The sequence below is a fragment of the Onychostruthus taczanowskii genome, unplaced genomic scaffold (assembly GCF_017590055.1).
Source record: "Onychostruthus taczanowskii isolate IOZ18803 unplaced genomic scaffold, ASM1759005v1 scaffold18, whole genome shotgun sequence".
Classification (NCBI taxonomy): Eukaryota; Metazoa; Chordata; class Aves; order Passeriformes; family Passeridae; genus Onychostruthus; species Onychostruthus taczanowskii.
Window position 1 is genome coordinate 6,249,807 of NW_024499017.1, and position 15,675 is coordinate 6,265,481.

Sequence of the window (15,675 nt, forward strand, 5' to 3'; positions counted from 1 at the left end):
TTTTGTCAGACTAACTTGGCCTGTTCCGTGTGACAGCAGAGGGCAGCAGTTCCCAGCAGTAACACTCGCCCTGCCTAAGTCTGGAGGAGGAGGCAGAGCTGGGGCTTCTGCTGCTCTTGCTTTTCAAGTTAGCACTGCTGCCTGAGCTGTTTGAAAAATCTGAGGAGAGCTGGGAGCCGTAGTAGGGACTCTGCTACTTCCCTGGGCAAGGCAGACCATAGGAATACCCTTGTTCACTGGTGAACTTCATTCACTTTGTTCACTGTCCTTTGAAACATTGGTTGCCTTATGTGAACAGAAGTTGTTCAGGGCTCCTAAGACTCTGATTTTATGCTTTTGACATCAGTATCTTATCTGTAGTTTCTTAAGAACTGTAGCTAAGAAAAAGATATATTTTCCTGCACCAGTTGCTTTTTTAGCGTCCTTTGTAGTGCTCAGTGCTTACTGCTTCTCTTGGGAAACTGCAGAGGAATCAGTAGAAATTTCTACCAGTTTTTGATGAAATAGGCAATAGCTGGAACTTGGATGACAATGAGACTTTCATTCTGCAAACCCCAAGGCTAAATGCATGTTTTGTTCAGTTATTATATCAATTGGTTACAGAACCAGCAACAGAAGGTTTGCAGTGAGGTCTGGAGCACTTTTTTTCTGCTGGTGCCAGAGTTACAACAAAGTCATGTTCTTGAGCTCTTTGATAACAGAAAAATCCTTCAATGTTTTTTGCCCCCTTGATCTTTGTGATATGCAAAACTGATTTTTTTTTTTTTATGTTTGCTACATCTTGCTTCTTTAAATGGGTTACACTGTTAGCTGTGGGTGGGGTACAAGGTGTACTTGCTACTCACAGCTGCTGGTGCTTTCCCCTAATGGCAGGAGGTGAGGCCCAGAGGGCTGCTCTTTCTTCAGACTAGCAGGAGGTTGTCTTTGCACCCCCCAATGTCTGCAGATGCTCTGAATACCAAGCACTGGCTTCCTTGCCTGGGGAAGCAGCTGGCAAATCGTTGCTTATAAAAGGCCACCACACGGTAGTTGTGTGTGTGTGCATTTCTGCACTGGAGGAACTGAAATGAGAGCTGTCTCTGTTGCTTGCCTTTCTGAATGGTTTGAGGCTACTGTTGAGTGTTGCTCTTTTGAAACCTTGAAAAGAATTTAGATCAGTGTTTAAGCAGTGAAAGATTCAGGGCACAAATTTTCCCAGTCTGCTCACTGAAGCTTTTAACAGAAGATCATTTAGCCCTGATCTGTTGCAGAACAATTTATTTTCTCCTGTAAGAAGATGGTATGATTTTCTGGCCTGACTGAAGTAGCACAAGTGGTTTGAAAGTGATCTCCAGCTACAGGGCTATACTGGAATAGTAAAGGGACTTTGTGTTGTCAACTCCCCTGCAGGTTTTTTCTGCACTTAATATCTGTTTTGATGAGTCCACGCTTGTATCAGTTGCTAGTGCTGAACTTTAGCTTTGGAGTGTTAAGAATTAACAGTTACCAAATGAAGATTTTAATTTAGTGGTTTCTAATTTTAGAAAATACATTATATAATTTTGCCTTGTAAAGCTAAAGCTGTTGAATCCTGGAACTAGAAACAATCTTAAACTGATTGCAGTGCTTTCCAGTTGGGACTTTTTTTGTCTGCTTTTCCTGTCTCCCTCATGTTAAATAGATTAGGAGCAGCAGGTGACTGTCACCCAAATGGCTGTAATTGTGGGCAGCAAGAGCAATTTGCAAAGGCAATTCAGCATCTAAATGGAAGTTCAAGCCATTTCTCCCTGGCAGAAGAGACTGAAACTCCTTTGAAGCCTCTGGTTTATGAACTTGCCTCACAGTGCAGGACGTGTGTTTGCATTAATAGGGAATTACATCCCTAGTGCCAAGAGAAAACTGTTGCAATTTGTAATTGCTTATGTTCTCTTTGACACTCCAAAAGGATTTGGTCCTTGGCTTTCTTTAAATCTCTGTTGTGCTCAGTGCATCAAAATGATTCTTCTGTGCTCTTTCCATGCAAGTGAACTTTGTGTCCAGCTGGGACTGCAGCAGAGTGGAGCTCACATACTTGGAGCTGGTCTGGCCCCGTGGTGTCAGTGGGACAGCATGAGAGGGAAGAGCAGTGTCAGGTTATTGATTGCTGTCAAGACAGATTTTACTTTGAAACGTCTTCTCTACCTTAATTTGGCTTGTGGAAGGCAAAACTAAGTTAGAAGAGTAATGGCTTGGGTGCTAATTCAGGAATGGGAGGCCTGTGTTCAGCACTCTGCTGTATTCATACACTGCAGATTCCAAGTAAAGGGCTCCAGACTAGGAGCTTTGTATTTCCACATGTGGTTTGTTTGTGTGGCTTAAAGCCAGAGCTTTACACAGGTTATTCTTGTGCTGGGAATGCTTTCCTGCTACTGCAGAGTTGCTGTGCTGTACTGATGATGCTGTATTGTGCTGGCAGAGCTGTGGCTTGTGCTGCTTCAGTGACTTGGCTGCTTCCCATGTGCATGAACCAAGCAGCCAAAGCAAAGCCATAGTAGGGCTCCACTCTCCATCTGTGAATGGGGAGGTGTTCCTGTCACAGCTCCTTTCTCACAAGGATAGGTGGGGTCCACACTGAGCTGGTGCTTTGCATGGGCCAAATCAAAGTAGGAAGGGCCAGTGCCAAACAAGCAGTGTCACACTGAGTGTGTGACTTGCTGCTGGATATAAGGAATACTTAAAGTTTATATAGTTCTGTAGAAAGAGGTGGGCAAACTCATCTCAAAACAGTGTGTTGAGCTGTTCTGTGTGAGACATGAACTCCCATCTCTGGATTAGGGTTCCCTGTTGTTGACTTGTGTAGGAGACCACATTTGTGACTTAGAATAGCCCCTGGGTCGCTGCTGTGGGACTGCTTTTACTTGTGTGACCACTGTGCTCTGAGGAAACAAGCTGTGCTGGTCCATGTGCTGAGCAGAGCTGAGTGGCAGCTTGTATTCTGGGTTAGGAAACATGATGGTTCACAGTGCAGCTATGACATCTTAAAAATAGAAGTACCTAAGGTATCTGATTTATAACCAAATAGTTATAAGCTTATATTAGTGTAGTAATTACTGAGGTTTATACTGGCTGAATTTGGTACTTCATCTGCCACAGCTGAAGTATGGGTTGAAAAAGAACCTGATTATCATCTGTTACTGTTTGTAAGTGGTTATCATCTAGGATGTACCTGGACAAAACCTCATTGCTCATTCTGTGTTTCTGCTTCACAGGTTTTCAGCCTACATAAAGGATTCAGGAAAGATTATTCAGAGGAGATTGTTTGCAAGTAGAAGTTTAAGGACCTTAAGCTGGATCTTAAGTTGAGGGGTCTAGTGGTGAAGTGATTTTTGAGCAGAAGGAAGGTGACTGAAAGCAGGTTCTTCTCAGGAGGCTTGCCTGTGCTAATGAAAGCCCTTTCTTGGCCAGTGCCCCAGTCTCTGTACAGGAATGCCATTGGCAATGGGAACTGTGCAGGCACAGCTACAGACCGTGGATGGAGTTTCTTTTTTTGGTGTCCTGTGAAGTCACTGAGGTTTACCCTAGGCCTGATTGGGTGAGATGCTGAGGCCTGAGCCCAGTCTGAGGTGTTGTCCAGGTTGCTGAGCTCTTCACTTTGGTGAGCTCCTCAGCAGAGTTGTGCAGACCTGGTGGAGGACTGATTTATTCCTTTGCACCAAGAAGTGCTGACCTCAGAGTGGAGGTGAGGTTATAATTCAGTTCTCTGCAGCTGTACAGTACTGCTGCTTTGGGATTTCTTTATGCTGCCTCTCCTTACTGAAATATTGATTTTCTGTTATTAATTTTAGCTCACCTGTGTGCTTGTTGGATGGACAGCTATGTCCTAGATTGCTCACTGCTTTAACTCTGAATCTGCTGTCCTCTTCCAGAGCTACAGCCACTCGATCCCAGACCTTTTTAGGAGACAGCAGGTGGAAAGGGCTGCAGGAGAAGCAGATACCTGAGAACAGCCTGAGCTTTCCACAGTCCTTGCTCAGGCTCTGATTCCTTATCACTGGCTGTGATGTCCTCTCTGCTCCTTACATGACTACTAAGACCAACTAAATGTGACAGAGCTGGCAAACAAAGGGTGTGTTAGTCAAGGAGTTTGGGAGTCTGTCACTTATTTTGTTGCTTTGAAGACAGTTAAGGTAGCTGTCTGAGCAATAGCAGCTGCTTCTGCTTTTTCCTGGAAAGCAGGAAGAGTGGAAGGAAAATCCTGGTGCTGATGATGTATGTCAAGGGGAATGGGTAAAAAGAGCAGGGAATTGACTCCCACAAGTCTCTAGATTTAGAGCTGGCACAGAGGGTAATTTTTAAAACATGCAGTTGTCCATCTGTGTTCTTGCTCTGTGCTCTCAGCATGGCCCAGTCAGAGCTGTCAGGCTAACAAGCAGTGAGAGAGCATGTGACACCATTAATCCTCTCCTTACCTTGTGATGCTTTTCAGGGATCTCAGTGGATGAATTAGTGCAAGGGGTTGGCAGCATGCTCACACTTCTTGCTGGGTGTGAATCTTGGTCATTTGTTTTGTGCTCGTGGGGTTTTGAGCACTGCTGAGAGCAGCACAGTAGCTTTTAACATCAGGAGAAAGACCAAGAGTTTGGGTGGGCATCTCTTGATGTTGTAGGTGGTGTGATGCACATCTGATCAAGGTTGATGTGCTTGATGTCTTCCATGTGTGCTTTTTTGTAAAAGCTTTTGCTGTATTGCTTATACCTGTGAGTGAGAAGGCAGGTGAGCATTACCAGAATGTGTATCTTGAAGCCTCATATTTGGAAAGCCCTGCCTTTTTTCCAGGGGGATAGCAAGTGCTACACAGCTTCCACCAGATGAGGTGGTTGGGTGTCGTCAGGCTAGATATGGAAGACAATGAACTGAGCTAATAGGAGCAGAGGAAGAAACCACTCATATTTTGATGTGCTTTTTGCAATAGCTTTGATTGCAGTAGCAAGGAATTGTAAGAAAAATGAATTTCAGTGGCCCTTTGAACAGCCTCTCCTTGAGGATTTCTGTTTTGTGTTGCTGACTGGTGGTGCCAGATGTCAGTAGGGTTTTATGCTCAGTGCTCCTTGGCTAAGGTGTTCTAGAGAAATGTGTTCTAGCCACTTTCTGGTGGCATACCACTTTCTGAAAGAAACTTGCATGGTGCAAAAACCTTGGCTTTTAAGATTTTCCCAGAAATTTAATCTGAGCAGTATAAGCACGGGGATGATGCTGTGGGACCATAAGACAAATCAAACTGACCAGAATTACATGGAATATGAATGTGACCACTATTTAGAGGTGGCAGACTAAAAAGTGAGTGGTTGCTTCTCTACCACCAAGCACCAAAATGCTGATCTTGGCATAATGGAGTGTGGGCAGCAGCCTGTTTCTGCCCTTATGCTGTTGTTTTTCTTAGAGGTCAAAGCATGCCTCAGCTATCCACAGTTTATATTGGCTTTTTCCAATTTAAAATACAACTATTGATTTTTTTTTTTTGAAGCCATTAAGTGAAAATACGTTACCTTTCAAGAATGACAGGGTCTCAGGGGCTCGTTTTGATAACCTTTCCTCTGTGTGCATCCCTTCCCTGATGCTTCAGAATTTCCCTGGGGAATATTAACATTGTACAATGCTGATTGGCACGATGGTGGCCCAGGGATGAGGTCAGAAAGTGTGAGCAGGAGCTCTGCTGTGTGCTGGTTCACTTGTGAGCCATTTGCCTTTCTCAGAGGCAGCTGCAGAAATTGTAACTTCATAAACATCAAACCTAGCCAGGACTCTAAGCCAGAAGACTTGCTTCTAAAATAAATCGTGTTATGGTTTGCGTAATGTGCTTGGAAAAGGGGAATGGGCTAATGAACAGTGTCTAATCAGGATTTTCTCATTAGTAGATGTGCAGATGAGGCATCTGCTCAGAGGGGCTGTGACTTGCAAAGTGTTACTTAATAGCCCTGCACTCACCAACATGCTGACCCCTGTTGTCTTCCTTTATCTCAACATGCTTTTGAAGCTCTCAAGGTGACTGAGCAGATGCCCACCTGACAGTCATCTTTGGCTTCCAATGTGGCTTGCTCCTTTCAATGAAATAATTTATCTATGCTGGTTTCATTTGTGTGGTTTTCTGGTAATTGGTGTGATGAAAAAGAAGGCTCAGCTGGGATCTCCAGAGGTAGGAGGAGTCTCAAAGCGTCTCCAAAACGATGGATTGACCTCCAGATTAACTTGGCTGTTTCTGGATCTCTCAAATCTGGGGTGTCTGGGTGCTGCATTGCCTTTGGGAGCTGGATGACAGACTGCGTTGTCCCATCTTCAGGTTCTTCAGCGTGTGTTCTGCCTGTGTTTTGTGTAAGTCAGTGTGGAAATACTTCAATAAAAATCACACCCTTTTCCAGAAGAAGATACTGTTTCTCTATCTGGCTCTCAGATAGTTTCCTGGCTTTTAAAAATCTGAAAACAGAAGATGCTTACTGACCTATTCAGGTCTCACAGGAACTCTTCTGCTATTATTAAGGGACTCTTTGGTCCCTCTGTTCATGCCTTCGTCTCAGGGACCTCAGATCCACTCCCAGCATTTTGCTGCTTGGCCTGTTTCCCTTGTTTCCAAGCTGCTGCTCATTCCTGACAGCTCCAGGCTCAGAAAAGGGCTTTTGATCTCTGGTGAGATGCTGGCAGAGCCTGCTTCGTGGGCATTGGGCCTGGGGTTTCCCCTGCTGGAAAGTGCAGCTCGCAAGATGCATTTTTTTTTTTCTGTAACTAAGAGATGGTGAAGCAAGAAGAATTCTGTGTTAGCCTGAAGGGGAGGCAGAGCTGTTGTTGCCATACAATCTCATTAACACACTACAAACCGAGCCAAGCTTAGTCTGGCCTTTCCCCCATGGCTGTGCTTCTGCTTTGTAGTGTGTGCTGGCTCTTGTTATGATCTGTGTAACCTTTGTGTCCGGTCTTCATAGCTCTAAGTGAATTTGGAACCCCTGGCTGTTAATACCTGTGATACTCCTGTCCTTCAGCAGGAGAGGCATCCATGACATGAGCACTGTGCTGCTTTGGGGAGTTGCAGGGATCTGTCTGGCTTTCAGTGTATTTGCAGGTCATGATTAATGGGGGATTGTCACACTCACACATGCAGCTGCTCATCTGTTCACCTGGATTACTCAGCTCAGAGGTGTGTTCCATAATCTTGATTTAATCCTTTTGAGAGGTACAAATTAAAACACAGGGATGCCTCCAAGATTGATGTGCTAATGCATCAATCTTTGGTGGGACTTTGAGGCAGTGCAATGGAGCTGGCTAAGGGAATACTTATCCAGTGAAGCAAGAAGAGACCTGGTACTTGGAGGTGCTTAAAACTGAGGTGAATACAGCTCCAGTCAAGATGGAGGCTCGTGCCCTGGCTGCAGGTCAGCTTCTCCAGAGAGCCATGTTTGGCATGCTCTACCTATTGCAAGCCCCAGTGGGAGCTTGGTGACTGCAGTGCTACTGCCCTCTGGATTTAGGGAGCCTCTTGCAGAAGCTGCAAGCAGAAGTCCAAAAGGGGCCTGACAGTTTGGTCAGCATTTCAGGAGGCAGCACTGTCCATCCACTGATGTTTTCTTTGCATCTGTCACGGAGTCTTTGTCATACAGGAGATCACAGAAAATTGTTGTTTTCCTTCAAGGCTTACAAGGTTATGCAATATTGATGTTAAAATACCATTCACCTTTGCTTGTTTTCAGGTGAGGTGGTTTGAGATGCAGCCTGGGCTGACTGCTTGGATAGCAGCACACACCTGCTGTGAGGAGCAGCACCAGGCAGGCAGCTTGGCCCTTGCCTGACTTCAGGAGAGCTCTCATCACATTTGATTCATTTTAGAAACCAGACAACAGCTTCTTGTCTAGAATCAGCCAGCTTCTTCTGCCTATCTAGTCAGCCTACAAAATTATCAGTTATTCCAGCTTGGTCTTGTCTGTGTTGCTTCAGGGAATAGGCTGAGTTTCCCAAGGAATATTTTCTCCCACCTGGTTTGAAAAGGAATGCTCTTTTTTCTTTTTTTCTGAAAGGGGGAAAACCAGTGTTTTACTTTGAAACTAGAAGAGTGATGGGGACATGCTAATTTTAGCTCTCTCTGCTCTACAGCAGGTGATTCAACATAAAATGCATACATGTGAAGGCAGATGTGGTCTGGAGGTTCACTTGTGTGAGGACTTAATTCCCTCCTGCAAAGTGCTGAATCTGTGCACTCCAGCATTTTCAGGACCTTGCAGGCTGGAGGATCTGCCTCTCATGCAGTGTGTCTGTCTGTGAAAGGCACCTGGGACATTGCAGATCAAGCACAAAAGTCCACCAAAAAAATTCAGAAAAATTATTCCTCAGCTCAAAAGGGATTAATTTTTTTAACAAACCCCTGTAGATGAGTATTACTTTCTCCTTAAGTGATCATTGCAGAAGACTGGTGGACTATTTATTGAGCCTAAACACAGATGGGGAATATTGAAAAAGGATAATTAGCCTCATTTTTGTCCCTCTTTGTCTGTGATTCCCCAGAGCTAACATTAAGATAGTGTGGAAAGTTTTGTAACTGTGTCAGGTCTAAACTGGGGCAGCTTTCCCAAGCGAAGAGAGTGTCCTGAGTACAAGTGGTAAGGAGCTGGCATTTTCCACAGCTTCCACTCTTGGTCTCCCTTTCTCAGCAGTAAGGTCAGGGAGAGGGTACCTTTGTGCTGCTGTGAGTAAAGGTTTTAACTGCCTTCTCTGCTCTGAGTCCCTTTACACCCAAATACCAACGTGTGCTTTCTCGGCCTGATGTGCACCAGGTGTTTTGGTTAGGAGAATGTAGCTATGTTGAGGCACCTGGGGGTAAATTGGAGGGATTTTGGCACTTGGGATGCATAAGGTTGCTATTACACAACAGACTACAGATAATTAGCCTGCAAGCCTTCTTGATATGCCTGTTTGTTTTTCCCAGCTTGCCCTTATCCTGCCTCCATTTCCCCTCTGTGCAAGGATGAAGCTCTGCTGGTGCACTTCTCCAAGGGCTGGCAGGGCACCTTGCAGCTCACTGCTGAGCTGGGCACTTTGCTGACACACTGCAGCCTTGGCATCCCTTACACAAGTTCAGTTTCTGGAATCCAGCAGGACTGGATTCAGCTGTGCTGGAGTGGAGGCATCTGGGCACCACACTGGGGCAAGCCCTGGGCTGTGGGTGTTGTGTTGTGCCGTGGGGTGATGGATTGGGACCCTCCTCCCTGGTAGCTCTACCAGGCTGTAAAAGCAGGGTGCAGCAGACAAGCTGGTGTATTAGACTCATTCTGACACTGAACTAAAGCATGAAAATCTGAGTTTAATCCCCTTCTGCAGATTAGCTGGAGCTGTCAGCATAATGCTCATTCCAGCATGTATTCTTCCTTCTTTGTAGCAGTTTATGTGGGTAAGGGCACTGCTGGGAGCAGATCAACCACTTGCTCTTAAACTAATCTGCTACATTTCAGAACTGTAAGTGCTCTGTGGAAGCCCTTTGGGGCAGCCTTGACAGCAGGTGTTGTCTTCATGTGGTTTGTGCCCAGCATACATCACCTGGGGCCTTCTCTGTGCACTTAGGTTGCAGCATTTCAGTTAGTAACTGTAAAAGGATGGGTGATAAGTTCTTCAGTGGAAGTGGGAGCTAACATACCCAGCACTGGGCACCAAACCAGGAGGCTGGGTGGGTATGGCAATGCCTAAATGTTTGGCTACCGTTTTGAGCTTGGTTCAGAGATGAAGGGTCTTAAGAAGGACATCTGTAAGTATTCAGGACACTTAATGATCCAGTTTCTAGTATGTCTTCCATATAATAACTTCTAAATATGGAAGACAGTAGCATCATTTGTGCTACCAGGCTCTGGCATGGTCCAAAAAATTAATAACTGTTCTGTGTTTTGGAAGTCTTATTATGCAATTTAATAGCATAGCAGTGTAGTGAAATCTCTGTGGCAAAGTGATGAGAGTGAGTGGTTTTGTGTCTGAATTACAAGGGCTGCAAGTGGGCAAGACACTAGCTACTTGTTTTATTGCTGACAATATACTTATTTTCATGTTTAGTCCTGGATTACAATGTGTGAATAGCATCCCAGTAAACAGTCAGGCAAATAGTTATTTATCAAGTATTTAAAAGTGAAAGGTCTTGTAATTTGCCTTAGTAATGACTGTGATTTCTTCCAGCTGAATTAATGACTCCCATTTCTCCCCTTGAAGAACAAGAATTGTTTTGGTTTCTACATGGAGAGAGTTATTGTCTCCCATAATAATGCAGACCAGAGGATTTCTTTTTCCTTCCTGGCCTGGGATCTGGGAAAGGTTGAAATGTGCATAACCTGAATTAATACCTTGTAAAGCTCCTTAATACTCTTCCGTCATTCCTCTTGGAGTGGTGCAGGAGTTGCTGCTGGCATCAGCCCAGAGCAGCTTGCCTCAGAGCAGCTTTTGTTTCAGTTTATGAGGCACTAAGTGGGTCTTGTGATAGAATTGCCTTGAAAGGTCACTTTTAATTACATTTCTGTCGCATTCCTCTGTCCCCAGCTGGGCAGTCCTGGTGGAACAGGTTGCATGCAGCTTTCCAGCTGAATTTCTGCAGTGGACAACTCCAAAAATATATGTTAGAGCAGCTGCTGGCAGGCCAAGGGGAGCAAAGAAGGGGGAACTAAGTGTTGTATTTTGTGCCCAGCCATTGTTACTGGTACTCCGAGGTGGAGGAGGGTGTGAGAACTGAAGCACAAGTAAACCCTTGGTAGCAACCTGCCCCTGGATAGCTGAAGTGTCTGTCATTGAAGGCCTGTGCCTGACTCTGCCTGTGCATCGTGTGCTTTCTGCTTTCTCACCCTTTCTGGGATTGGGCATCTCCTGTTCCAAGAGCTGTGATTTGTAGTACTGGTCCAACCAAGAGTGTGCTAACTCTGTTGGAGTGCAAATCCCTAGAGCTGTTTTTCATTTTAGCCTTGTGCCTTTCTTTTCCTCAGCTGGTAGGGGAGACATCAGTTAGTTCTGTCTCCAGGCTGGAGGAGGCTGAAGATACACAGGAGCTTAAGGCCAAGGGCCCAGTGCTGAGATCTCAGCTTTGCACTGGCTTTGAAGATTTGCTCACTGTTGTGCTACATCTCTTGGACTCCTGCACACTCGAGGTTGCCTGATGTTTCTCTCTGTGGCTCATGTGCTTCCTGCATGCCAGGGGTGCACCCTTGATGGCACAGCAGTGCAGGGGTTGACAAGAGGAGAGGGACCCTGCCAGGAGCCAGTACTGCAGAATGCATAAGAGAGAGTGCTGCTTCTCAGCTTGATAGGGGTCAGAGCTGGCTGTTTAGATGCTGCATTTGAAAATAAATAGACTGTGTGATTGCATTGATCTGAACTCAGCCTCATGGTTGGGGGAAATTCTGTCTTGTTGCTGCATGAAGACACCAAGTTTATCCTGTCTAATGAAATCATTTCCATGGATGCAGGGTAACCTTTGGTGTATGGCTGCTGCATGACATGACCACTGCTGCCAAGGGCTGTGACTGGGTGGTGTGTTTGGGGTGAACTGTGATGATGCTGTAGCAGGGTTTTATTTTGTTGTTGAAGTGCTTTTCTCATTTTCCTACCCCTTCCCTTCCCAATCTGATCAGCAAACACTTCTAGGTATTCATAGTGTGGGATTGTCTCTATCCACATGACTGCCGTGGTTTGAAAGGCATGTGACAGTGCAGGGGGGAAATGGGGTTAATCTCCTCCTGCACTGGCAGAACAAGGCTGAGCAGTTGTACAGCACAAGCATTTATTCTTGTGCCTTTTCCACAGCATTTGCAATCTGTGGAGGAGGAGGAAGGAAGTTTCAGGTGCTGATTCACTGTCAGGATGGAGACGTGGATGCACTAGTTGTGTGCAAGTGAGATTACAGGACATCAGTGCTCCAGGGTTAACAGATAACTCCGTGTCACTTTCCTTGATGCCAGCCCAGCAGAAACCTATCTGAGGCTGCAGCTCCTGGGCTCTGTGACTGTTAGCCAGTTCTTTCATGGAACTTGTGGGGTCAGGTTGGTGGGTAGGAAGCAGTGATTAGCCTGGGGCTGCAGCTCCTGGGATTTCTCTGTGACTGTTAGCCAGTCCTTTCATGGAACTTGTGGGGTCAGGTTGGTGGGTAGGAAGCAGTGATTAGCCTGATTTGTAGCCAGGGGAGATCCTGGCTTTCAGCCTCTCATCAGCATTTGGCATAGACCAGGGATGAGCCTGCACATCCTTGCTGGGGCAGATACAACCAGAGGCCCAGGATGCAGGAGGGTGAGATGGAGGATTGTTTCTTCTGTGCTGACTGAGCTGTGGGTCAGGCTGCCTCTGTGCCCATAGTGCTGCAGGGCCCTGGAGAGGCTCACAGGCTTGTGCTCCATGGGAACAAAATTGTTAGCTTGGCAAATCAGGGCAACCTCATTAAGAGCTACTGCGAGCGTGAAAAGCGTGTTGCTGGAGGCAGGTCATGGTGAATGAGGGGGCTAAAGTAGCTGGGGTTTTCTAACAATTAATTATTGAGTGGTTTTCTAGAGATTCTTTCTCATGTTTATAATTCATTCCCTGCTGTAGATGCCATATTGATTTATAATTTTTTGAAGTTCAATATTTTGCACCCTCAAGGCTTCAAACAAAAATTAACTAGAAAATGAGAGTAAATTTCTACATTCTGCCTTGTCAGAGCTTTCTCTCCCGTTGCTCTGGTTTGGGTTGCAGATGTTGCCAAGCCTCTGTGCCGTGGGCTGTGAGACATGGGTGGCAGAAGAGCTGCCTCACTGACCAACAAATGAGAAAATCAAGAGTCCAATTAAGAGCCTGGAATTGCCCCCAGTGACCTGAGGAGAGCATTTAGTAGCTGCTAGTGAGACAGGCCTGTTTGAATGAATAGCATTCCAGTTTGTTGGAAAGAAAAAACATCCCCTCCTCCCCCAGCTCTAATTAGCCACTCTTTTTCTTTTTTCTGCCATGAATGTAGAGGGTTTGTCACTGGAATGAAATCTTAACAAGATGTGTGTTCTTCAGCTTGCAGCTGATGAAGGTGATCTCTGTGCAGGGGATGTGGAGGCTCTTGTACCTGTTTTCTGTGTTTTCTTGATGGATCTTTGATTTTACTGTTGAGTACAGCTTTTCCTTACCCTCTGTTTTTTCTCTTTTCCTCCAACAGGGTGACTAAAGAAGTAGACTCAAACTCAAAAGAAGCTAAATCTTTTCTGAAGCAGCAAGAGAAACTGCAGTCAGCAGCTCCAGCTTCCTTGCCAACAGTCTCGGGGTGAGTGTGGGATTTCCCTGCCTGGGTATGGGCCCTTAGTGAGAAAGATGGCACTGGAGCCAATAGTGCAGGCTCTGCAGCATTCAATGGGTGTTTGTTTCCTGCAGTTTGTTTCCTTCAGTGGGAGCAAGACTAGGCCTGGAAGGTGTGATGACTGGGGCTGGAGGGAAGCGGGGGAGGCAGCCCGTGAGTTCCAGTGACTCACTTCATAGGTTCAGGCTCAAATTTTTTAATCCTCATAAATCATTCATCCTAGTGAGGAAATAGTGATTTGACTGTCTCAAGCAGCCTGATGAAACTGCGGGTAGCCAAGGAACATTCCTGATATTGCCTGCAGTTCTTTTGACAGGTGCTTCTCAGGGCTATAAAAAGCCATGTCAGGCTGGGCTGTAGCTTCTTAGAGACTTCGGGTGAGCATTTAAATGAGAGATGTTTTTGCCTCTTTGATGTTCTCTAATATAATTTTGATGTGGATTTGTCACTTTTCTGTTCAAGCTCTAACACCTAATTCTGAGATTATCATAATGCTTGTCAAAGATACAAGGAGGTCGGGTCCCCTGTGCATCTGAGATGCCAGTCTGGTTCCTGATGAGCTTGGGAGATCACCAGCTTCTTAGGAATAAAGGAGATGCTTCTGTGTTCCAGTGATGATTTTTATTTAAGTCATTTGTTTGCGTTTATATTTGAAAGACATAAGCTGCATATGATTTGATCACACAGAAACAATACCCGTCAAATAAATACATTGTCCTTCCCATCTGCTTAGAGCAATTCTCCAGTGTGAGTTAAGGCTGCCTTTCCCTGAGATGCTGTTATTCACTTGCTGCAGCTGGATTGTCACTCATTTTTCCAGCTAAGTGTTGCATAGCTTGTACTTAGCTCAGGGTAGTGAAAGCACAGTGTGTGTGTGTGCGTGACCCTTGACAGCTGCTGTTCTCTGAGCTGAATGAAGGCATAGATGAGCATGGTCTTCATGCTCTTGTTCACACTGCACAAGGGTTCATCCCTGCAGAGCCCATTAATTGTAATCTAAGTGTTGTGTACAGGGTTTTGTGCTGGAAAACTTGCCTTGGGTTGGGCTGGCATTCTTTGTGCAGTTTTGGTGGCTGAAGTTTGTTCGAGTAGCAGCTGAAGCTGGGGCAGCTCCACACTGTGCACGCTGCTGGTGGTCCCATGTCTTCAAACCTGCCTTCCAGTCTGCTGCTCTGAGTACAGGCAGGTTTGGCAGCCCACTGGGAAAGCTCCAGGGAGAGTTCACCTTCCAGTTCAGCAGAGATCCATGTTTCCTCCTGTGCCTTACAGGCCACAGGAGGAGCTGGGTGGCCAGTGGGCCTGTACAGCCTGGTCATTACCAAGGGGCATGGTTGCTTTTGCTGGAGCTTGGATTGCTCAGCAGTAATAGCCAAGGCTCAGTTTGAGTTCATGTTGCAGAATTCTGAAGAATTCACATCAGATATGGAAAAAAGTAGACTAAAAATCAGTATAAGAAATAATGAGTTCAAGGACTCTTAACTTTCCTTCCGTGAGATTATTTTGGAAGCAACTTAATTAGGTCATTGTGCAGCTTGCTGATGTGTGATGTCCTACTGACAGTTGCTTGGCCAGAACATGAGGTGACCTGGCTGTGGAAAAAGGTGGGGAAAAATATCCTGGGCTTGTATGTCTTGCCTTTCTTCAGAGCACCAAACCCCAATGCAGCACAGCCCCAAATGCCTTCCCTTTCACAACCTCCTGCAGCACATCCTGGCTTTGTGCAGGGATCCTACAGCAGAGGAGCAGCAGTGGTGTTTGGATCAGTGTGTGGAACAGCCCAAATCTGTTGAGGCTTTACTAGGAGGTTCTCTAGGGCAGTCTGGCCAGCATGGGCCCTCTGATCTGAGAGTCTGACTAGTATCCAAGACTGATCCCTGAGACTGCCAGCAAACATGCTTGCCTTTGGGCTTAGGAAGATGCTTCCAGCTGGGAAGCCAGCCAGGGTATTTTCAGGTGAGAAAATTACTAGCGGGCTTTTGGTATTCCTTAAAGCCAGAGGCAAGCCCCATATGTTAAGCCAATTACAAAGGTCAGGTTTTAGACTTGAGCCAAGCTATCCAGACCCTGCTGCTCTGGAGGAAAGAGTCACAAGCCTTGGTGACATGCCAGAGCAGTGCTTGGGCACTGACAGAGCCTGGCATAGCCTGACAGTTCTTTGCACCTTTTGTCTACTTAAAATAGAAGTTTTGGGGGAGCGGGTACATTTTCCCTTATGCATTATGGGAGAGCCCCAGTCTATTGCCACAAGGCAGTGAAAAACGTGATTTTGGGATCTTAGCTGTGCCTGTGGACACCCACTGTGCTGTGAGCCATTGTCAGCCCCCAGGAGCTTTGTCAGCTATTAAAAAAAAAAAAAGAAGCCTTGCCCTGTGTGCAGGGAATTTGAGCAGCTAATAGTGGCC

The 15,675-nt window shown here is 45.8% G+C and overlaps 1 protein-coding gene across 1 annotated transcript in view; it reads left to right on the forward strand.

Moving 5' to 3' along the window:
- Positions 1-15,675, forward strand: part of CFDP1 (craniofacial development protein 1) — a 61,304-nt gene that overhangs the window by 3,214 nt on the left and 42,415 nt on the right. The window contains exon 4 of the mRNA XM_041400855.1: positions 13,136-13,240. Within this exon, the coding sequence (XP_041256789.1) occupies positions 13,136-13,240 (105 nt within the window). The remainder of the gene's footprint in view (positions 1-13,135; positions 13,241-15,675) is intronic.